The sequence below is a fragment of the Pteropus alecto genome, unplaced genomic scaffold, assembly GCF_000325575.1.
Source record: "Pteropus alecto unplaced genomic scaffold, ASM32557v1 scaffold164, whole genome shotgun sequence".
Lineage (NCBI taxonomy): Eukaryota > Metazoa > Chordata > Mammalia > Chiroptera > Pteropodidae > Pteropus > Pteropus alecto.
In genome coordinates, this window is record NW_006439568.1 from 1,076,246 (window position 1) to 1,100,929 (window position 24,684).

The following is a 24,684-nucleotide window of genomic DNA, read 5'->3' on the forward strand; positions in this document are numbered from 1 at the left end:
TGTACATTAATGGCCATTGGTGTTTTATTCATGTTAAGCGTATCATTATTGCAGCTAACCTCAGATTTACTTTGGCTAATATCCTTGTTTGAAAATCTTTGACTTTTCAGTTCGTTTTCATTTGTCTTTTTGCTCACACTTTATTAATAATAACTTAAATTTAAATAGTGTTTTTCAGCTCACGAAGAATTCATATTATCATTTGTGCTCTTGAATAACTCTGCAGGAGAGGCAGAGATTATAATTTCTATATTATAGGTAAAGAAACAGAGGCTTGGTGAAGTTAAGAGACTTGCCCAAGGTCATAGACACAAAAAATCACAGCTACAGCTTAACTCCAGGTCTTTTGGTGTCTATGATGCTTTTCTATGACATGACACCCATCACTAAGCTATTTTGGCTGGCAGTGTCCACACACATTATATACATTTATATTTATGTATATTCACACACATTATCAAACAGAAATTTTTAAAAACTATCAAATAGAACTCAAAACATTATTGTGTTCTGCATCCTCAGAAAAAGGAAAAGGAAGCAAGAAAATCCACTTTCCCCATTTCTTCTCATTAAGAATTCTGAAACTCCTCCTTCTTACCAGGTGTTTATATAGTGCTACACAAATTGGATGTTTTTTCAAGTGATTTAGGGAGAAACACCACACCACTTTGACCACCAAAAATATCCTCAGGGACAAGAGTAAAATTGGTAAGGATAAATAAAGCAATAAATTCTAACCAGGGCCCCTGCATAAATATTCAAGTTAAAACTGAACAATGTTTACTTAAATAAAATGTTAGAGAAAAGACTGATGGCAGACAGAAGGAGGTAGTTTCTGGGAGAGAAAGGTTAAGCATAGAGAGGAAATAATTGTAGTAAAGAAGGATTCCACTGGGCATTTAATATTCAGTCGGTATTCTTCCAGGCATTTTGCCTCCTTCCAGGTTTCTGGTATTTCATTAGGTTGTCCTGGTTTAAGGATTATTAAGTGTAATCCAACACATTTACCGAATTGATGAAAGAGTGAAGGGCAAAGCATGCCAGCTTATTATTAAAGACATTACCATCAGTTTAGGGTTTAATAATTAAATTAATATATCCCCAAAGGTAGAATTAAGTCCCAGCTTATACATTAGCAGGTATTACTACATATTTCTGGTATGGATTAACACTTTCGGCTCTCTAGTGACTGCTTGAGGCACTGAAGGTTAGAGCCGGACAGCACTTTAGAGAACAATAGAGTCATATTTTTAACAAATGAAGGAGTTAAAAGTATCTGTTCAGAAACACATAAGCAAAATGAGAAATAAAGTCCAAAGTTCTGGTCTTCTGAGCGAAAAAAGTAAGGACGTGGTGTGCATAGTATGCTATAATTTGTATCTTAAAGGGGTGTGTATTGTATGTGTGTATTCACAGAATATCTCTAGAAACATATGCATAAAATGAGAAAAGTTGTTGATTCAAAGGAAGGAGATTTTTAGATACTGGAGAACAGAAGTGGAAGGAAAATTCACATTTTTCCTGAATATTCTTTGCTACTCATTAATATTTTACACATCTGTCACTCCTACTAAAGGAGTAGAAGCTCCTTGAGGGCAGGGCCCACTGACCCATATTACGTTCATCTTTGCAATCTTCAGATGACTCTAGCATTGTTTCTAGTCAGTACTCAATAGATTATCATTAAGTACTTATAGCAGATGTTCTTTTTTCACTCAAAATAAATTTGACTATTATTGTGTATAAATCAGTATTAATTTTATCCAAAAGGTTTACAACAATTAATTCTTACAAGGACAGAAAATAACAGCTTTCTATCTTCTCCCATTTACCAGTACATAAATTATTTAGAGTACACTTGAAATAAATAGTTCTTGAGACTTATTCTGATTTGTGAAATGGAGAAAGTTTTACAAATCATTTTGCTGGCAGATATTTATTTTTTCTCCAGCAGGAAAAAAAATATGATTAGTTAGTATATTTAGAAAAATTGTAAAGCAATGAATTTTGTGGTGGGTATTCTTTAATTAAATATTTTCTTAGGTGCTTTTTGTTAAAATAATTTTTCTGTAGCCTGTTCACATTCTTGGCATTACTTTTAAGTAGGATATTGCAAAGTCAACGCACATTTTCTAAGAAGTGGAAAACTATGCTTCGGAATTAAGTAAGGCAGAAGCAAAGAAAACAAACTGTCAGGAGAATGGGAATTGAATTATTTATAGACAGAAGTTTATTTAATTAAGTTTTCCAGAAGATACATTAAAATTTGTGAATCTCTCTCTCTCTCTCTCTCTCTCTCTCTCTCTCTCTCTCTCTCTCTCTCTCTCTCTCTCTCTCTCTCTCTCTCTCTCTCTCTCTCTCTCTCTCTCTCTCTCTCTCTCTCTCTCTCTCTCTCTCTCTCACACACACACACACACACACACACACCCTCCCCAGCATTATGATGACAGTCCATTTAGGATTCAGGATTCAGATTTTCATTAAGTCCCTTAATAAGGCGTGAGAGCAAAGTACCTGGTGTTTGCACAGGGGAAGAGTAACAGCACAGACTTCGATGTGTACCACACTTGCCTGCCCTCTAGTGGCATTTGAGAACACTGCAATTCCCTGGGCTGTTGAGTTTTCAGCCCTAGGCGTTTCCAAAGTCTTTCCAAACTAGTTTTCATAAACAGATACGTAAGCTCCCTTTATATTTATTCTATTAACTGATAATTTGCAAAGCGTATTATTAAAGAGCTTAGAAACAGTTTATTATGAGTAATTAAACATCCATCTTATTTATACAACTTAATTGTTTTTATAAACTCCTTTCGCAATAGTACAAAGATAAAGTTTAATGGACTCTAGAGCCAATTAGCCAAATTATAAATGAATGACTTCACAGTATTAGAACAGAAGAAAGAAATGGTATCCCCACATGTGCAAAATTATGATAGTGATATTTATAATGACGTCTTAGGACTGCCACATGAAAAACCTTTCCAGTTCAGACTTTTGCAGCTTTGTTTGTTCTTTAACATTTATATGTATTTGTGACCACATCGTAGCAGTCAAAGGGCATCTGGAAAATGAAAAATCTCAGCTTCTGGCACAAAACCTGTAAATTATCAACTGTTTCCATTTAAAATAGAATTTTGGCACTTACTAACAAAATCTGACTTGCCGCCAAGTTTGCCTCCTTTTGGAGAATCTACTCTATCTTAGGATTAAGTTTATTGCAAATGTGTGACATCCAAAATAATAGTGGTTTAAAGAAAATAGACCTTTATTTTTCTCTTGCATAAACAAATTTCAGATTTAAAGATCATCATGGTGCTTCCAAGTTCAACCAGGGCTGAGGTTTCTCCTAGCTCATTGCTCTACCACCCAGTACACAGCTTTCACCTCATGGTCCAAGGTGTCCAGTCTGTTTCCAGGCAACATATTCACATTCCATCTTGCAGGAAGGACAGAAGAAGAACACACTCACTTCCCTTTAGGATCCTTTTTGGAAGTTATACCCATCACAACTATATCCAATTTGCCAGAAATTTGTCACATGGACACATCTGGCTGAAATGTCTTTATTCCAGACTGCTCTATTACAGCTGAAAATCAAGGGCTGCAGTATTATGGAAGAAGGCAGAATTGATATTCAAGGACAACTAGCAGCCTCTCCTATAATCTATATTCCCACCAGTTGCCTTTGACAGATTCTACTCTTTTCTGGTTTTTGTTTGTTTGATATTTCTTTACTTTCTACTGAAAGGTAACATCTTCCTTTTCGTTTGTCTTCCACTCATGAAGTTCTGATAATAAAGACTGGTTTTGTTGTTGTTGTTGTTTCTTTCTCTAAATTTACTCCAATCACTTGGCCTGCAGTTTCACCATGTTGGTACATTCCTTTCTTCCACAGGTGATGGCTGTGCCACCTGCCCCTCTGCAGCTGCTGGGAGTGCTACTTACCATTTCCCTGGGCTCCGTCAGGCTCGTTCAGGCTGGTGCCTACTATGGAATCAAGCCGCTGCCTCAAATTCCTGCTCAAATCCCACCACAAATTCCACAATACCAGCCCCTGGGCCAGCAAGTACCTCACATGCCTTTGAGCAAAGATGGCCTTACCATGGGCAAGGAGCTGCCTCACATGCAGTATGGCAAAGAGTATCCACACCTACCCCAGTATAGGAAGGAAATTCAGCCGGTGCCAAGAATGGGCAAGGAAGCAGCACCCAAGAAAGGCAAAGGTAACATCAAACTCCTGTGCTGTTGCAGAACAACTGCCTTCCAAAATCCTAAACTATGAAATCAGGTGGAGGAGGAGCTAAATTTTAGATATTTTTATTTCAGAATGCATTACTGATGATCGTTAAATGCCTACTGTGTTCTAAACTCTATCATGGAAAAGTTTAAGCCTTAAAGAAAAATATAGACAAAATTACCATTTTATGTGGTGCTTTATTATATTAACAGCATCAACATTAACAGAAGACATATTTAATAATAAGGAGTTTATTCCTCATTCTTTATTATTTATTCAAACACTCGGCAATTATTCGATGAGCATCTATTTTTGTGTCAGGCTCTGGACCAGATGCCGGGAGACAAAGCTGTGACAAAAAAAAAAAAGAAAGGTGACCATCAGTGTTCTGAATTAGAAAAGCAATGTTGTAAGGACTTGCTGTGTTTAAAAAAAAAAAAAAAATCACATGGAAGCATTTTGTGAACTAGGTGCTAGATAAATGCACGTGTTTTTAAGCCTGCTCTAATTAAGTTACTATACATGTCAATCAATAAACCGACAGAAGGAAATTAAGAAGCATAGACTGCATCTAGAGATGATATCTGAAAATCTCTGCTATTACTTCCTAGACATATTTATTAGTTATTCAACACCTACAAAATGTCTATCACTGTGAGCAACGCTTTTTTATAAATTCAGTCAGTTTATCTGGTGTTCTAGGAAACCTAGCATTTGCAGGAAAGGTACTGCATCAGAGTAGCAATTCCCTTTGATGAAGTGGAGGCCACTTCACTGGTCCCTGCAAAAGCAGGAAATTCCACTACTAGAAAACTGCTGGATTTGGCACTCAGAGACTTGAAAGCCTAGAAGCCAGAAATGAGGGAGACCTAGTCATTTAACCTCTCTGAAACTACTTTTCTTCTTCTGTAATGTAAGATCGTTGAGAGAATCAATAAAATCAGTAAAAGTGCCAGGTAAATGCTAAAACACTATAAGAACTTTGAATTGTTGCAGCTGGCCCTACAACAAACCCTAAGTAAGAACAGAGTAAGTTCTAGGCACTGTGTTAAAAACAAAGCATTTCTGATGAATAAGATGTGACCCTGCCCCAGATATTCCCTTGATACAATAGCTACCCAATTCACTGCTTAGAAATTACATGCCTTAATAGTACTTTCATAATATCTATTAGCATGAAAGGAGTATTCCCAATTTTCTTTGCTTTAGGAGCTGATATTCCACTATGGGGATTATCTAGGCCATTTGTTTTCCTTCCTTTTTTGAATGGCCTGCATGGCTTTTGGCACTTTTTGCGCTTATTCAAATGGGTACCAGATTTCAATCAGGGAATTTGGAAAGAATATGAGTTCTACGGTTCCATTTTGTTCCTGACAGTAGCTCAGTGAAAAATGCAATGGTCATGATTAAGATGAGCCTTTGATTGAAATGACTTTGAGAACATAAATTTCATTTCTTTACATTATCCATTACTCCCAGCAGCATGGGAGATTCAGAGTTGTGTTTATAATTATTTATAATATCATATGCTTTGTATTTCGATAACAATTCGAAAGCGTAACACCTTTCATACCTATTACCTAATCTTGTAGTGACTGTATTATTCTCACTATACAGATAGACAAGCAGAGACACTGATGGCTTAAGTGACCCAATCAAGATCTCATTTCAAAGCCAGGAAGAGAAGCTAGCTTCTTACTCCTAATCCTAGCTGTATTCCATATCCACATTTCTTGTTATCCTAAAACCCTAAAATATGTTATTCACTTCTATAGTAAACACACCATAATATCTCCAAGCTTTATACTTGGAAAAGTGTTCCTTTATTCCTTTTAAGATTTTTTTTACTTAACCGATGCTGACCAATTTGCAAATGAGGGAAAAAAACATATTAAAGAATGAATGTCTGAGCCTTAGGAAATCCTACAGCACATTAAATAAATTAAGCAAATCTATACTCTACCCCCAGGCCGCTGACAGGTACTGGTCTGTGGCCTGTTAGGAAACAGGCTGCACAGCAGAAGGTGAACAGTGGCAAAGTGAGCAAAGCTTTATCTTTTTGGCAGCTGCTCCCCATCGCCTCAGCTCCACCCCAGATCATCAGGCATTAGAGTCTCATAGGAGCACCGGTCCCTCGTGCCAAAAAGGTTTGGGACCACTGCTCTAGAGGACAGATGTGGAAGATGTTATTAAATCACAAACAAAATAAAATACTACAATTCTTCCCCAAGTCCACATGATGACTGTCATCATCCACATCATACTGTATTTTTGCACAAGAGGAAATATTTTTGCCATAAATTATTATATTAAAAAATCAAGGACATGGAAAAATACAATAACAATAAATAGTAAAAAAAAAAATAGAAAAATTAAAATGAAGAATGACTCTAATATTGTTTAAAACACACACACACACACACACACACACACACACACACCCCCCTAGAACATGAGATGTCAAGCGATTATATCTGAGTAGTGGGCTTATAGGCAACTTTAATTTTTCTTTACCTTTCTTTGAATTTTCTAAATTCTCTACAATAAACACAACATAATAATTTTATACTGAGAAAAATGTTTATTATTTTCGAAGTATTTTTTTTTCACTTAACCAATGCTGATAAAAATAGCAGCAGATATCAGTTCTCAAAAACACTATGTCAAAGAAATTGTCAGTTTGATTATCCTTTAAGTACTGATAACATACAGTCCTGGAAGATGAGCACATTATTCTTAGTCTTTCCTCTTAATAAGTAACAAGCAAATGTGCCAGAACTAAATCATCACTGTCATGACTCCCTTGAAGGGAACGATAATCAATATTAATATCTTTCTCCCTCTCTCCTTCTCTCTCCCCCTCTCTCCCTCTCTCCCCCGTCTCCTTTCCCAGTAGAAACACCATTAGCTAGTTTACGAGGGGAGCAAGGTCCCCGAGGAGAGCCTGGCCCAAGAGGACCACCTGGACCCCCTGGTTTACCAGGTCATGGGATACCTGGAATCAAAGGAAAACCAGGGCCACAGGGATATCCCGGAATTGGAAAGCCAGGTATGCCTGGAATGCCAGGAAAGCCAGGAGCCATGGGAATGCCTGGGGCAAAAGGCGAAATTGGACCCAAAGGGGAGATCGGGCCCATGGGGATCCCAGGACCACAAGGACCCCCAGGGCCTCACGGACTGCCTGGCATTGGGAAACCAGGTGGGCCAGGGTTACCAGGGCAACCAGGTGCAAAGGGTGAGCGAGGACCCAAAGGACCAGCGGGACCTCCAGGCCTTCAGGGTCCTAAAGGAGAAAAAGGCTTCGGGATGCCAGGTCTGCCAGGCCTAAAGGGTCCTCCAGGGATGCATGGCCCTCCTGGCCCTGTCGGACTTCCTGGAGTGGGCAAACCGGGAGTGACAGGCTTCCCTGGGCCCCAGGGCCCCCTGGGAAAGCCAGGTCCTCCAGGTGAACCTGGGCCACAAGGCCCTATTGGTATACCAGGGGTTCAAGGACCTCCTGGGATTCCTGGAGTTGGAAAACCAGGCCAGGATGGGATCCCTGGCCAGCCAGGATTTCCAGGTGGCAAAGGAGAGCAAGGACTGCCTGGGCTGCCAGGACCCCCGGGCCTTCCAGGAATCGGAAAACCAGGCTTCCCAGGGCCCAAAGGCGACAGGGGTATAGGGGGCGTTCCTGGGGCTCTGGGACCAAGAGGGGAAAAAGGACCAGTAGGAGCCCCTGGAATGGGAGGTCCCCCAGGAGAGCCAGGCCTGCCTGGAATCCCAGGTCCTATGGGCCCTCCAGGAGCAATTGGTTTTCCTGGACCCAAAGGAGAAGGTGGGGTTGTGGGGCCACAGGGGCCACCAGGTCCCAAGGGTGAGCCAGGGCTTCAAGGCTTCCCAGGAAAGCCAGGTTTCCCTGGAGAAGTGGGGCCCCCTGGGATAAGGGGTTTGCCAGGGCCCATAGGGCCCAAGGGGGAAGAGGGGCACAAAGGGTTGCCAGGGCTCCCTGGTGCTCCAGGGATGCTTGGACCAAAGGGAGAACCAGGAATCCCAGGGGACCAGGGTTTACAGGGCCCCCCAGGCATCCCAGGTATTGTAGGCCCTAGTGGCCCCATTGGACCACCTGGAATCCCAGGCCCTAAAGGGGAACCGGGCATCCCAGGGCCCCCTGGGTTCCCTGGAGTTGGGAAGCCAGGAGTAGCAGGACTTCATGGCCCCCCAGGGAAGCCTGGTGCCCTGGGGCCTCAAGGCCAGCCTGGCCTTCCTGGGCCCCCAGGCCCTCCAGGGCCCCCAGGGCCCCCAGCTGTGATGCCCCCTACACCACCTCCCCATGGAGAGTATTTGCCAGATATGGGGCTGGGAATTGATGGAGTGAAACCCCCCCATGCCTATGGGGCTAAGAAAGGCAAGAACGGAGGGCCAGCCCAAGAGATGCCTGCATTTACCGCTGAGCTGACAGCACCTTTCCCACCCGTGGGGGCCCCAGTGAAGTTTGACAAACTGCTCTATAACGGCAGACAAAACTACAACCCTCAGACCGGCATCTTCACCTGCGAGGTCCCGGGGGTCTACTACTTTGTGTACCACGTTCACTGCAAGGGAGGCAACGTGTGGGTTGCTCTGTTCAAGAACAACGAGCCCATGATGTACACGTACGACGAGTACAAAAAAGGCTTCCTGGACCAGGCGTCAGGGAGCGCAGTGCTGCTGCTCAGGCCCGGAGACAGAGTGTTCCTCCAGATGCCCTCAGAACAGGCTGCGGGGCTCTACGCGGGACAGTACGTCCACTCCTCCTTTTCAGGATATTTATTGTATCCCATGTAAAACAAAGGAAACAAAAGAGAGATTTTATAGAAGAAAATGATGCACCAAAAAATTCGAATGAAAAGCGTAATTGCTTCAAAACATTTATATAGTTGGAAAGTTATATTTAAGTGAACATTCGAACCATCATGTACAAATAAAAACTAAGATGCATGTTGTATGCTCTGCACAGCAGCTTGTAATTGAAAATGATGGGATAGATTTATGTATCAAGTACTGACACTTGTGTTATACCCACTGGAATCATATTAGCTGTTGTATGTTATGTGCTTCCATGATAACCTGCTTATTCAGATCAGTCAAAAAATTTCAGTATGAAAGAAGATCATAGCTAATGAAAGTCACTCACTCATATTGTTACTTTAAAATATTTATAAATATGGCTTAAAGAAATGTCAATGATAACAATTATATACCGTATTTACTTGCATAATTTCCTCTGTATTTGTGCAGATATTTGGCCATGGAATGTGGGGGAGGAGTTCTGCAGTGTTACTGCCCTGGTGGGAGGCGGTGAGGGGGCCATGGTAGGGCTTTAGTGCAAAGGCTATTTCTCTCCCGACAGGGACTGTGTCTTTTAGCAACAGGAGTCCTACTCAGAATTGTGTATCTAGTGTCTCTAGAAGAACAAGCGAACCAATTGACAGCTGTATATTTACCCAGTGCTTAGCATTAGGTGAGACACTTTTGTGGGGCTTAAGACAGTGCCCCGCATAGAGCTAACACACCATCTGGGAGATATGAGCAGTAATTAACTCATTTATTCTTCAAAGGTTCTTTTTGTTTGTTTGTATGTTTGTTTGTATGTTTCTCTGTGCCTAGCACTAGGTGAGACACTTTTGTGGGGCTTAAGACAGTGCCCCGCATAGAGCTAACACACCATCTCGGAGATATGAGTAGTAATTAACTCATTTATTCTTCAAAGGTTCTTTTTGTTTGTTTGTATGTTTGCTTGTTTGTTTTCTGATTTTTGTTTTCTTTTTTCTTCTCGCTGTATAATTTCCCACTATAGCCCAACTAATATAAATACCTGGAAGTCATAAGAAAAAAGAATAACCCTCTCCCCCCATAACTTTCCAGTTTGGTGGAATACTCATTATCAATAGCAGTTATTAATTTTGTTTAAATGCATATAAAAATCCCCCTCCTTTGACTACACACACATATCTCCACAATGAGGTTTCATCCATGAAGAGGCTATCAATATTTTTCAGTAACCGTTGAATTTCTAGGAAATTTCCCTGTGTAGTGCACATGCAAATCATTGTGTCGTCTGAGATTCCAAAGTCAATCCCCAAATTCAAGCTTTCATTTATTTTGGGGTGGGGGGGGATTTTCAGAATTACAAAGGAAAATAATTTTTTCTTGAAAAAGTAATTTCTAAAATTTTAAATTGAAAAATGACTGTACTGCTTCCTGATGTAGGTACTAAAATTGTAGGAAAAGAACTATTTCTTTAGAAGCAATCTGTGGAAGAGCTACCTAGAATGTCATTTCATGCTTTTTATGTCGCCCCATACTCAGCACGTGGTCAGAGTAAATACAAGTTTAAAAGGAAAAATAAATATTTTTCCATGTTTTCACTTAGGTACATACTAATGGCTTCAGGATACAAATATGGTCTCAAAACACAGACGAAGCATTTCAAGTCAACTATGAGTCTACTGCTGACACTGTTAGTCACTGGAGGAAAGAATGTGGGCTTTGGGTGGCGGAATCTTGTATTTTTTCCTCAAAATTAAGAGGAGTTGAGGGGATAGTTACAGATGGGAAATTACACGAATAAATACGGTATAAACACATGGAAATGTGTCTATGTCAAATCTGAATCATTTTAACCATCAAGAAAATTCTCTTCAAACTAATATGTCTTTTCTCTGATATGGTATATTATTTTTTCTCAATTTCTTAAAAACAGAAATGAGTTCATTACCATAGGGTTTCTTATTCACTGCTAATTATATGATAAAATTTTCCCATCAAAAAATGTCGCACCCAGCTTTCATTTTCAAAGCAGACAGCATGTATGTGGCCAAGCATCCTTCGGGTTGGTCTTGAGAGTGCTGGTTTGGTGCCGATGACGATGGGGGCAATGTGGATGCATTGAGCTCCTTCTGCTGAACGGCTGCATTGAAATGGTTTGGAAGCAAGTCAGATCAAGCTGATTTGTAAAACTGTATTTATCTGTACATGTATGGGCTTTTTATTTCCACCAAGTAAGAGAGAAAGTACCTATTTAGTTAAAACCAAATTTTACTTTTCAAATATCTTCCAACTTATTTATTGGTTGTTACTCAATTGCCTATATGTGTATGTACGTATGTGTGTATGTGTGTGTTTGTGTGTATTATCAGGCATATGCTTCTAACTTGTAGATAGGGGAGGAGCAAAATCTATGCCAGATACTGTGTATTCTACAATGGTGCTAATCTCAGAGCTAAATGAATTACTCCATTTAATTTAAAAAAAGAGTTTTAAATAATTATCTATGTGTCTGTGTTTCTCTTTTGAGTGTTGCACATCATGTTAACACACTAGTATAAAAGCAGGTGAAAAAATCAAGCGGTCTAAACTCTAGGGATGGTGCTATAATCCCTATTTTATTCAAAATTAACTAGAACTTTTCCATGTGAAATGGACCCAACTGGCATTATTGTTATTTAAATACAGAGTTTTAAGCAGTATGACATCCTACAGGGGAAAAGAATGTTTATAGTGGGTGACTATTCTCAAATATTTTACAGAATACCATGAACGGTGAACAGACTGGTAACTTTTTCGAGTTTCCATGATAGATTTGAGACTTGTCAATAGCAAATCATTTTTGTATTTAAATTTTTGTACTGATTTGAAAAAAAAGTCTTATTAAATATCTTTAAAAGAATGTTTCTCATCTTGTTCATGTCACTCAGCTGACAGTTTGAACCTCATAACGTTTTTATTCCCAATGTATTAATTAGCAGCTGAAATGGAGACCTAAAACAATCATAGTTTAAACAGGACAATTATTTCTCTCTGACATAACAGCTCTGAGCATAAGTAGTCTACGAGTCATGTGGTAGCTGCAGTCAAGGGCCCAGGTTCCTTCTACAGTAGTCCCCCCTTATCCGAAGTTTTACTTTCTGTATTTTCAGTTACCTGAAGTCAACAGCAGTCCAAAAATATCAAATGGAAAATCCCCAAAATAAACAATTCATAAGTTTTAAATTGCAGAGAATTCTGAGTAGCATGATGAAATCTAAGGCCACCCACTCTGTCCCGCCCAGGACTTGGATCATCCTTTTGTCCAGCATATTCAATCACACTGTATATTCTACCTACATTTTAGTCACTTAGTAGCCATCTCTCTTATCAGATCAGTTATCAGAAAGAGAGAGAGAGAGAGATCACCTGCACATAACTTTATTATAGAATATTGTAATAATTGTTCTATTTTATTATTAGTTATTGTTAATCTCTTACTGTACCTAATTTATAAATTAAGCATTATCTTAAGTATGCATATATAGGAAAAAAACATAGTATATGTAAGGTTCAGCACTATCTGTGGTTTCGGGCATCCCCTACAGGTCTTAGAACTTATCCCACACATAAAAGGAGGACTACTATATCTTTATACTCTTTTAACCAAAGGTGCTGCCTTCATCTCCAAAGTCCAGGTTAGCTAACCATCACAACCACATTTCAGTCAGTGGAAGAGTGAAAGAATCAGGAAGGGAGAGCATGCTCCTTTCTTAAAGGACTCAATCGAGCAGTTGCTTATATTACTCCCTCCCACATCCCATTTCTCTTCATTTAGTCACATTGCCACAATAAGCTGCAAGAGCGTGTGGAAAATTGAATATTAATTCAGGATAACCACATACTCAGTTAAAAATCAGGGTTCTACTAATATGGAAGAAGCGAGAACAGATATTAGGGGACAAATAGCTGCTGCATCTGTCACATCTATCATAAAAGAAAAAACTGCCACAGACCTTTCTCCTCCCACAGCCTTCAAATACTCGATTTTATTTCATTTTGCCATACTAGAACCAAATATTTGCAGGGGAGATGGTGGTGAGTAGAGCTACAAAGCAGAAGCAGACCTGTTTCAAGATCTTAAGAGTCTTAACAAGCATCACTGAAAAGGAAAGAAATCTTTTGCGATGACTTGTCAAGCTCAGAATGATCATAACTTATCATGTCTAGAATATTATAAAGAGATTATTCAAATCATTCAACAAGCAAGTATGCAGAACCAGCCTGTGGCTGGTTAACTCACTTGTTTAAACATTCAATCTGGAAGCCCAAGACCACAGCTTACATTCCCATATGGCCCAATCGGTTCTATTTCACTCTATAGCCAAAGACTCTTTCATAATATGGACCAGTCATCTTGTGTGCAGTGTTGGTCATAGAAATAAATGGCAGGATAAATACCAGAGACTGGGGCGGGAAGAAATAAATGGTTGATATTCAGAATGCTGAACAAGTGGGGCAAATCCATCATTGCAATGGGTCTATAGTATCCCTTTACATTAAAACAAAACATAAAATAGCTCCTTTGCACCTGATATTATAAAAAATGTGAGGAATACAAAAGCAATGGAAAACATGACCTTTTTTTCCTCTAAAAGTATGTATCTTCTGTTTGGAAGCTATCAAGATGTTTGTTAAACACGACATTGATTTCCAAGTGATGTACAAACAAGTGCAGGGTGGCATGGTGCCAACTGATGTGTCCGTGCTAGACAAATTAAGAAAAAGATCACTCCCTGCACTCCATCCCTGGGAATGCTTTCTCTGACTTGTCATCTGCATGATTCCTCCTCACCCCTCAAGGCACAGCACAAGCATCACTCCTCTCCCCTATTGCTCAGATTTAATAACTTTCTCCCCGGTGTCACCACCCTGCCTTGTACAGTCTTCTGTCCCTTCACCTTTCCTGCTTTGTAATGAACTGTGTCTGTCTCCTCTACTAGAGAGAGTATAAGCTTCTTGAGAACAGACACGTTGTTGTTTCATCTTTGTACCACAACCTGTCCAGTACCAGGTTTGAGGGAAGAATGAATCTCTCAAGGTAGCTGTGGGAGGCAGTGCTAAACTTGATGTGAAGTGTGAATGAATCCAGCTCTGGGATTCCAAGAATATACAGAATATTATATATTCAAAGATTATTTAGAACCTCACTGTGGGAATAAACTTAGTCTCAGATGGTTTTTTCGGAGATGATTTTTAAAGAAATCATCTTTAATTTGACAGAATTTAGATCGATGGAACACAGGGCATCCCCAAAGAAATAGCATCTCCTCTAATAGACAGAGAGAAGGAAACTCTTTGTGTGTCCCGGGGTGGGGAGGCTGAGATAAGAGAAATGGCCTAATTAGATCTTCTGATCTACTCAGGGACTAGTAAATGAAACCGATTTACTGATTTAATGACCAAAGGAGGGTCAAGTGATGCAGGGTTTACATATAGAGAAGAGACATTTGTATTTTAACTAATATGCAATAAGACATTATAGATTCTTAAGAAGGAAAATGGTAAGAAAGTATTTTAGAAAAAATTAATTTGATGATTCCTTGGAGAAGGTAAGATACAAGTAGTAAAACCAATGAGGAGATCTGAACAAGTACACTCCAGGAATAGGATGAGGGGTTGTTGCTGAAGGGCCCCAACCAAGCTTCGAGAGTGAGAATCAGATGTCCGGCCAGATGTCAGGGTTTAAGGACTGCAAAACAGTGGAGCTGTTTCAAGGGCTAGGAAATGGAATGAAGAATGGATAACTGAAGAGAGAGTTGCAAGACTGAAATGAACTCGGGGACAATCCCAGACTGGCCTTCTGAGAGAGAAGGAAGCTTGATGTGCAGGTGGTTTCTTCACACTGATACTCTTGGAAGACAGGGCTGGTACCACTGACAGACATGGGTAGCCTACCAGTAAGGCCTGCTCCAGGCAGGGAAAGGAGAAGACACTCAGTTTATGTAGAGCCTTGTAGGATTTGACCTGACGGTGGGAGGTGCCTGTGCTCCAGATGAGCATTTGGTAAGAAGACCACAGGTGGAGTCATGAGCCCTGAGAGAGACCAGTAGTCTCTGTAATAAGAGGGAGAAAAAAGACGGGCATGAAATTAGTAGCACTATTTGCAGACAAAAATCATTAAACTGCTTTAAATTTTCCTCCTTTACTACTGCATGAGTTTAATTAATAAATCCTTTCATCATAGATACAGAGAAGGTAAATGTCATCCCAATCCATATAGAATTATAATTAATTCTGAATACACAGGGCCAATAGAGTGTAAATCAATTTTTTTTTTTTACTATATTTCAGGAATGTTTTTCTCCTTAATAGTCCTTGTAACTAAAAATGCATATCTTCATGCTCATTCTATATCATGAAGAAAAAAAATATCTATGAGGTAAGCCTTAGGATTATCTTTTTTTTTTTTTTAACAGAGTTAATCAGAATTTCTGATATTTTCTTTCATTTTTGTAACTAATATTTGTGTCAGAATAAACTCAAACAAGTTATTCCTTATGATGTACAATAGCGGCTAACAATTTTTATTATTAGAATTTTTTTTGCTAATTCCTGGAGAAAAGTGTAATGGAATTTAAATCAAAAGTGGGGCACAACATCCGATTTTAACAAGTTGTTCAGAAGTTTCTCATGTGTGTTACTGAAACATAGGATCATCTAATCAAATTTTCCTTTGAGGCATCCGGAACCTTTACAGAGATTTTTTTTCTTTGCTATCTAACTGCAAGTAAAAATAGATTTTTATTAGAATCAAAAGCACTTCTAAATTAAAGTTTATAAATTCTGTGGAGACTTACATTTCACATTCCTTGTTAAATCCACCAAGACCTAAAAATTAATTTTGTAATGAGCATGGTCAACTCAGTTCTCATCTGACAAGTGAGTGGCTGGCAGCAATGTTCACATCTGCTCTCCATTCCTGGGATGAGAGACACAATAGGGAAAGTTAATGGAACAATGACCAGTCTCCAGTTGCCTACTACTAATAATAGTTGCCTTTCCTCGCCAAAGACAATTCCGTCAATGTCATTTGTTCTGCCAAACCAGAGTCATGTTAGGAGAAGGCTCTGGGGTCAGACTCAGAAAACAAATCTTACTGCCTCTATTTACGAGCTGTGTCAGCTTGAGTCAATTACTTAACCTCTCTAAACTTCAGCTTCACACCTGTAAAATAGTAAGTGATCATAGGAACTACCTACCTTCTATAGCAGTTGGAAGTGTGGATGGTATAGTTGGGTATGGGATGAAGTGATAACAATTACTACCATCTACTGTCAACCATGCACCAGAAATTGCTTTAAGTGTTTTTATGTATTCACTTATTACTCCTCATAACTCTCTTATAAGCTGAAGAAACTAAGTAACTTTTCCAAGATTTAATAAATGACAATGCCAGACTCTGGCTTCATAGTCCACGCTTTGAGCTATTACACCATATTGCTTCAAGGTAGGAGGTAAAATTTCTTGGCTGTCTATAAAAAGCAAACAGCTGTCAATGAGGGTTCAGAATACTAGCTTGCCTCAAAAGAGAGAGCGGTGACCAAGTTCTCAGTTATTTAGTTATTGTCCTTACCAGAGACAATAGAAACAGCCAGCTACCAGAAGACCCTATTGACAGATATGATGATACTCCTATCCCTTAGGAAATATGAAGGCAGATGTATATGACTTTAAAAACTATAAGGGCCCCCTCACACCCATTACGATGATTACTATTTAAAAAAAAATGCAGAAAATAAGTGTTAGCAAGGATATGGAGAAATTGGAACCCTTGTGTTCTGCTGGTGGAAATCTAAAATTGGGCAACCACTATGAAAAACACTATGGTGGTTCCTCAAAAAATTAAAAATAGAATTAAAAAAGTAAGTTTTACTTCAGGCCCCTGACCTCACCAGGCCCTGAGAGGAGAGGGGGAAAATTCATTGCCACTCTAGGCAGAGCACCAGCCTTAGTTAGAATGGGAGTGAGCATGGTTTTAGCAACTGGCATGTCCCTACGGAACAAGTGCTCCCTCTCACGGCCAGAGGAGAAACGGCAGTTCCACAAGCAGGTTTTTTCTTACATGAAATTCAGCAGGTCAGGAATTCGGATAGGGCATAGTGGAGACGGTTTCTCTCTACTCCAAGATATCTGAGACCACAGTTGGGGGTGAATCAACAATTGGGGGCTAGAATCATCTGGAGGTGTCTTCAATTACAGAACTAGCTGTTGATGCCGGTTGTCAGCAGACACCTCAGCTGGGCTGTGGGCCGGAACACCTACATATGTTCTTTCCATGTCATTCCTCTGTGTGGGGTACTCAAAGGCATGATGCCCAGGCTCCAAGTGATAACCCCGAGGTAGCAAGTGGAAATGCACTGAATTTTTAAGATCTAGCCTCAGAATTCACAGAACGTCTTTTCTACCATATTCTATTGGTTGAGGTGATAAAGCTTTGCCCAGGTTCAAGAAGAAAGAACGTAGACTTCATCATACAACGAGAGGAGTGCCAAGGTCACATTATAAAAAAAATATGAAGGATAGGCTATACTGGTGACCACCTTTGGAAAACACAGTCTGCCATATGTCCATCTGGTTGTTCAATGCCTCATCTGTGGTAGATGATCTCTAGTGGATCTAGAATTGGGACAGAAGATCCACATACCTTTGCCCCATCTCTTAGGTCCTGCCACATGCCTCTTCCCAGATTTGCTATTATATCTTACAGGCCCTTGACCCACTCAGACACACCATTCACTATTGCTCAAGACTATGCTTTTATATATCTCAGACTACTTCTCTCTCCATTTAAAGGTGATGACTAAATGTATGTTTTGAAGCTCTGCCAACTGGGAGGATTCTCCTCACCACTGTCCTATAGGGCCCCTCCCTTGTGGGACTGTAATGCAATAGCAGTCCATTTTCAGCTCTACCAACATACCAAGCCTGAACTAGTCTTGAGTCTTGAGCATTTTCCTCTGTCATCAGCTGGTCATAGAGAACACCTCAAGCCATAGGTGTGAGCTGAGAAATACAACAGACATGGAGATCTGGGTCATCTGTTCAACTTGACAACTTCTGGACCTGTTTAGATGTGATCTCATGGGCACCATTTCAATTGTTCAGTGGACTCTTGCTGTACACACCTGACCTTACAAAATCCACATCCTGAGGGGGAGCTCTGGTCATATAATCATTTGATGTTCCCTAGTCAAATGATCAGTTTCTGCTGGAGCTCATTATCATGCTGGTAGGTGCTTTCTGAATGGTTTAGCTGTGGAAAGCCTGGCCTACCCAGGAAACCTGGGAATTTATGCTACAATTCTGCTGCCAGATTCCACCCAGCATCATTACCTACCACCTGGCATCTTGGGATCTATGACATTATTATGAAGTGAGCGGAAAAGCAGCTTGTATCACATCTGGGACATGCTGCCAAGCCCACTCTTCTCTTGACCCCACTCAAAACTGGCAGTCTTTTGACTCACATGATAACCGGTCAGAGAAGTATTTCCAAGTATGGCATACTGCACAGTCCAAAGAGGTGCACCAAATACTTTCTCAATTTCTTAGTGGTGGGAGCTGAAAAATGCAATAACTTTTCCTTTACCTTAAAGGGGATACACAGGCACTCCTCAGATATCTAAACTCCTAAAAATATAATCATCATTGCAGGTCCCTGAACATTGATAATTTATCTTTCACCCTTTGGCATGCATGTATTTTACTAGGGCACCAAGAGCCCTTGCCATTTCCTGCTTCCCAGATCCAATTAATACTATGCAATCAATAAAATAGATCAGTATGATGTTTTGAAGAAGAGTCAGATAATCAAAGTTCTTTTGAACTGTATCATGACAAGGAGCAGGAGAGTTAACCAGCCCTGAGAATGTTCATAGGAAAGCATTCACAGCTTTGAGTGAATATGAACTGAATCTTCCCAAGTGTATGCAAACTGATTTTAATCTTCTTTTCCTGATAGAAATTAAATATAAATAGCACACATTTGCCAGATCAAAATCACACAGCAAGTGTTAGAGGCTGTGTTGATTGGTTCAATCAAAGATACAACATCTGCTACAGCCTCTATGATTGATGATTCCATTTAAGTTTACAGTTGTCCACATCATTTGCCATGGTCTATCTGGTTTTGGAGGGACCATATTGGTAAACCAAACCATCTGCAGCCTTCAAGTCTTTTAGGTTGATGTTAATCTCTACAACTCCACTGGAGTGAGATTGTGTTTATGATTTACCATCTTTGCCATGGAGTAGAGCGGAGGAGGCAGTTTTAGGGGCTTCCATTTGGCCCTCCCTACCCTAATCATTCTTACTTTATAGGTCAGAGGATCAACGTGATGGTTCTACCAGCTGCTAAGTATGTCCATCTCAATTATGCCCTCAGCGACTGAAGGAATGACCATAAATTGATGGATCCGTTGGAGCTAACAGATTTGGGCCAGGACTCTATCACCCGATCCCTGTATGCTCCACTCTAATGGGAAGTTATGGTGGCAGCTCGAATTTCCTGCATTAATGTAGATCACCCTATGTCCAACAACCTTAAAAGAGTAAGACATCTTCCATTTCCCCAATGTACAACAACTCTAAAAAAATGGCCTTGGTTCTGACAGAGAGGTATAAGTATGTACTGTATATACTGGTGGTGTTGCAGAGAACTCCCTCAGGGGAACCCATATTCCCTTTAAGTTATGGCTCTGGGTTTGAGAACTCATATCAGCAAATGGGTCCAGAGATCATGCTTTTCCATTTGGCATTTGACACCTGCTTAACAGTTCTTGTTTGTGTTGTTTCTATTGTTATGTAAATCAGTCAATACCCTCCTTAGCTTCCGCTCTATCTTACCCCTAGAAACACCATGGTCTGTGGAACACCACAGATCCCCTACATGTCAATGATCCCTGCCTGGTAATTACATTCTCTTTGCTTCTGATGGTTAAGTGTTGCAAACTGCTTTTGCTATTCTGGAATTCTATCATATTCATTGATCCTAGGGCATCTCCTACTGCCATCTCTGGGCTACACAGGACAGTCACCAATGAGCCCTTCAACTAAGTCAATACCTACTCACTACTACAATCTTATCGCTTTAGTGAAAGGATTACCCTCTGGGCCCTCCCACAGATCACAGTCAGCTGGCAAGTTCTCTGGTCTCACATAAATCCACTCTAAAAAGTTCAATCCTCTGAGCCTCCTGACCCTTCCTTAATAATTCGCCCCGACAGTTCTGATATCCTCATTTCACCTACTGGAGATTACCATTGTGTCCAAGCTTCCTGTTGCTGTCCTCACAAGACTTGCTGGACATTAAATCACCAGCCACTGGGGAGTGTCCCTATATCAACAACCTCTCCTATCCGGCTTTACACATTGCTGGTCTACTACTCTCAAGATCCATTATCTTATGAAATTTTTGGTTTCTGTATATATATGTGGCTTTTCTTGTGAATAAATAATTATCTTCTATAGTAGGGACTGTACTTTCCACACTGTCTATACTGAGATCTACTCCTAGTTATTGGTGAAGAAGCAACAAGGGGAGAGGAGAGCGTAAATATCCTGTGAGGCAACTGACTAAGGTGAGGCCTTGAATGGTCTCCAAGTAATGGGAGTCTGCTTTCCTCGAGCAAGAGAGAAGGAACCGTTCTGTCAGGCCAGAAGGCTCAGGAATCTGGGGGTTCAGGGAACTCAGGCACATCTATCCAAATGTCCCCATCTCAGTCTCACAGTTTCTTCCCTTTTAAGACTTGGCTTTAGCACAAGAAGCATGTCTGTGCATTCGATCTCTATAGCTCTGCCACCCTTTTGATAAAATTCTGGGCTGAACTGAAAGTACAGTATATAGCCTTTCGTTGCAGAAAATAAGGGTCTCCTGAACAATGTCATATGGGTGTGGATCATTTTTGGGTCACAGACCACTTTGTGAGGCTTGCCATACAATGAAAAGGGAGTGTTGTGAAAACCATGGGCAGATAGGAAACCACCTACCAGATGGGTGACTATAGCCAGTTACTTCCCTGTGCCTTAGTTTCACCACCTATAAAATAGAGAGAATAATAGTACAAACCTGGAGCAGATGCTTTTTTACCCCTCAGTCCACTTTGGAATCAGTCCAGCATGGAAGCAATTTCTGTCAGCTGCTAGCATCCCACCTCGAGCAGGCTGAGGTGAGTAGCTCTGCTCTTCTGCCTCAGGGCTTTCTCCCACTGCAGCATAGCCTAGGAATAGCTGGAAATCCAAATCCCTTCGGACAATTCTCAACCATTTAAGTTTACAGTTGTCCACATCACTTTTTTGTCGTTGTTCTGACCATTTATTGGGAACTTTCTGCTAGGCACTGAGGGAGGGAAGAAGAAAGGAGGCATGGAGGCCTCTCCCCTTCCCCCATCGCTACAGCCTTCAAGTCTCCAGATGTCCTGCTTCTCAGTGCAGGCTGGGCCCCCAAAGACAACATGGCCACTGACTGATTCTAAGGAAATAGAGAAGAAGGAGAGGTGGGTCCTGGAGTCCAGAGACCCAGGTGTGGAGCTGACATGAGGAATGCAGATGTCAAGACGGACCCAGGACAACAGGTCCCAGGGGTCCAGGGCCCCTGAGCTCCAGGAAACAATGATGACCCTGGCAGTCAGTGGATGAATGCCCCAGCCTCCTTCTTCCTGAGGATAATTCTCAGGCTTTGTCTACATCATTTCTTAGAGGGTTTCCAGCAGAATAAAAAGCTAGTTATTGCCTATACCAATAACCAGTTTAATATTCATCCCTCTTTTCTTGTCTTATTCTCCCTACCTTTATTCCTGTTCCTTGCCTCCCCCAATGCCTCCTCAAAAAACTGCCTGCATCATCCCTTGTCATAGGTTCTCCTTTTAGGGGAACCCAAACTAAGGCAGTGGCTGTATCAGTTAGGGTCCTTGCAGGGAAAAAAATAACCACCTTAAACTGGATAATTGAAAAGAATTTAGTAAACAGACTATGAAGATGTGGTAGTGTAAGGGATGGTGCAGTACCCCAGGGCTAGTAATAGAGCAAAGGCCTGTGGCCTAGAGGGATGAGGGCGAGGACTAGGGTGAGGCAAGCAGGCACCTCCAGCACAACATTTAAGGAGGCATGCACTCTCAAGTTTGTGTAAGTGCCAGCCCAAGAGTGAGTGCCTCCTTAAATTTTGCACCCTAGGCCTCTGCTTACCTCACCCTAGTCTCAGCCTTAAGAAGAGAACACATTGGGTGTCGCTTTTCTCTCACTCTTTGATTTCTTACTGATGCCTCCAATTTGCTGAACTCAATTCTGAAACCAAAGCTCAGGTACATTTACACCAGCCTTCTAGGGCACAGAAAAATTGAGAGTGTTAAATGGAAAACATCCAATTCAGCACATTGCCTCATGAAGTTATGATGATTAGAATTAAGATATGAAGTGCTTCAAGAGGTACCTGGAAAATTTTGTTCCTGTTATTGTTATTATCATTGCCCTTCTGATGCAAAACTCTGAATATATTACCAGGGGTTTATGGACTTCCTGAAGTACATTTATAGACTGTGTTCATGGACTAAGAACCCCTGCCCTCATTAAGCTCTTTTCATTGTATGGTGAGCCTTCACAAAACAGCCTTCAAATTTTTTTCCCTCCCTCTAATCCAGTCCTTCCCAATCTTTTGCATCATAGTATCCACAGAAAATGGCAATATTTGTACAACACTGGAGTGAAGAGATGAGGCTACCCTCAACATGAAGCAATGGGCCCGGGGACTCTGCCTGCTCCAGAGAGTGAGGGAGTCAGTATCTCAGCACACCTGAAAATTCTAGTCAAATTTATTATCTACCCTGCACAGTAACACCAATTTAGCTTTTCTAAAACAAAACTTCCATCATATCCTTTGTATATAATGAAGAGTAATATCCAGAATTCTTGGTCTGATGTTCAAGATTAGGGCATGGATTTGGAAGAAATGTCAGGAGTCATCCAAACATGCCAATTGTCCAAAACACCCCAATCAAAATCCATTATCAAGGTCAGGTTCAAGTACCATCTCGTTTATGAAAGCATCTCAGTTCACCCCACTGGAAATAAATGCTTCCTCCTCTAAACTCTCACAACACTCATTCAGATACTATATAGGAAGAGGGAGCAGATAAGAACCTGTCGCAGCCTGAGTATCTGCATGTTAGAAAGGTGATCAGATACTCGGGTGCAGGATTTTACAACGGACTGATTTATAAACTAGGACGTCAATTCAATGATAAATAGAATAGTTAAACGAATGTACAATTAGGTTAGCTAGTCAATATAATCTGAGGTCAGCAAATTTTTTCTGTAAAGGACCATATAGTAAATACATGAGGGCCACATACAATCTCTGTTGCCCTTTTTTTTTTTTTTTTCTTTTTGGCTTTGGTTATTTTTCTTTTTTCTTTTTTACAATACTTTGAAAATGTAAAATTATTCTTGGCTCACATGACAAAAGAGGCCATGGGTAGCATTTGGCCAGGGGCCTTAGTTTTCTGACCCTTGACATCTGTTGCCAGAAAGCAAGCTGATTTGGGAAACAAACTGAATTTTCAGAAGGCTGTTGGGTGAGTAAACAATCAGAATAAAGGGGGTTCAAATTCAGTTAGGCAGTCAATATATTTTCAGGGTCTTCTCTGGCCAGGTACTATCCTTGTCCTGGAGCCACAGTAGTAAATAAAAGATGCAATTCCAATCCCTAAAAAGGCGAGAGAGTGAGTTTGGGGTAATTTTTCACATCCTCTTCAGAGGTCTTTGTCATTTCTGAGGATATACCCTACCAGTTTAGACTTGACTAAAAGTTGGAGACATCTGGAAGGCTGACTCACATCCTACACATCTTTAAATCACTACTCCAGGCATAGTGCCAGGTACATCGTGTATTTAACACTTTTTTTTCCTATGACTTTTTCGTTTTTTGCCACTGTGGACCAAGATTGTCCTAATAATAACGTCCACACTTACTTTACAGTCGGGCCCAGCCCCTGGCGCCATCCTTGCCTATCTTTGCCACTTCTCCTTGGGAAGACAAGAAGCACTGCAGCTCTCTTACCTATAGTCAGACAGCAGTGGGCTCTCTTCTCTTGTTTCACAAAACCGGGAGTGGAATGGGAGAACACAACCGAAGCGGGCGTGGAATATTTAATTCTTTTTGGACCCAAGTTGCCCGGAGAGTCTAGAATTAAATATTCCACGTCTGCTTCGTATCGTATAAAAAGAGCAGTAGAGGCCTACTCAGGGCCATGAGCTCTTGTGCACGTTTTATAAGAGCAAACTGTACAAACCCAAGGACGCCCAAACACTGATACACAAACGAAAACTCTCCCACGTGCTCGGGTCTTGTCCCGCGGCTCTAGTACTTTGAAACTGAACGGAGAAAAATTGTCTTAGCATCCTGTTTCACATTTTCGACAATATCTTTCGGCAGAAATAAAACCTAAACGTGAAGTTTTAAAATAACTTATTTAAAAAGATAATAATCTTGTTTGTTTGCTTGCTTATGTGACTTCCTGACTTTGTGCTTTCGTGAAGATTTAGTTTGAGTCTCCATACCGAGCCTGCCCAGCAGCACAAGTGTGGAAACTGCGATGAGCTGCGCGCGGCTGCCGGGGAGGCGGGGC

The 24,684-nt window shown here is 40.7% G+C and overlaps 1 protein-coding gene and 1 long non-coding RNA gene across 5 annotated transcripts in view; one reads left to right on the forward strand and one right to left on the reverse strand.

The window, feature by feature from the left end:
* Positions 1–11,924, forward strand: part of COL8A1 (collagen type VIII alpha 1 chain) — a 138,850-nt gene extending 126,926 nt beyond the window's left edge. Inside the window, exons 3-4 of one of the 2 annotated variants that reach the window (XM_015593029.2) lie at positions 3,896–4,223; positions 7,134–11,924. In XM_015593029.2, the coding sequence (XP_015448515.1) occupies positions 3,899–4,223; positions 7,134–9,040 (2,232 nt within the window). In that variant the 5' untranslated portion in view covers positions 3,896–3,898 and the 3' untranslated portion in view covers positions 9,041–11,924. Of the gene's footprint in view, positions 1–3,895; positions 4,224–7,130 lie in introns of both variants that reach the window. The other variant, XM_006916544.3, reaches the window with a different exon arrangement.
* LOC107196002 lies at positions 4,415–24,613 on the reverse strand. Of its 3 annotated transcripts, XR_003047665.1 has the most exons (4): positions 24,117–24,613; positions 15,862–15,983; positions 14,960–15,117; positions 4,415–4,586 (listed from the first exon to the last, which is right to left on the reverse strand). It is a non-coding gene; the product is annotated as an uncharacterized LOC107196002 (long non-coding RNA). The 3 variants fall into 3 exon arrangements; XR_001517313.2 differs by lacking the exon at positions 14,960–15,117; XR_001517314.2 differs by lacking the exon at positions 4,415–4,586 and having other exon boundaries at positions 14,432–15,117.
* Positions 24,614–24,684: the final 71 nt, after the last annotated feature.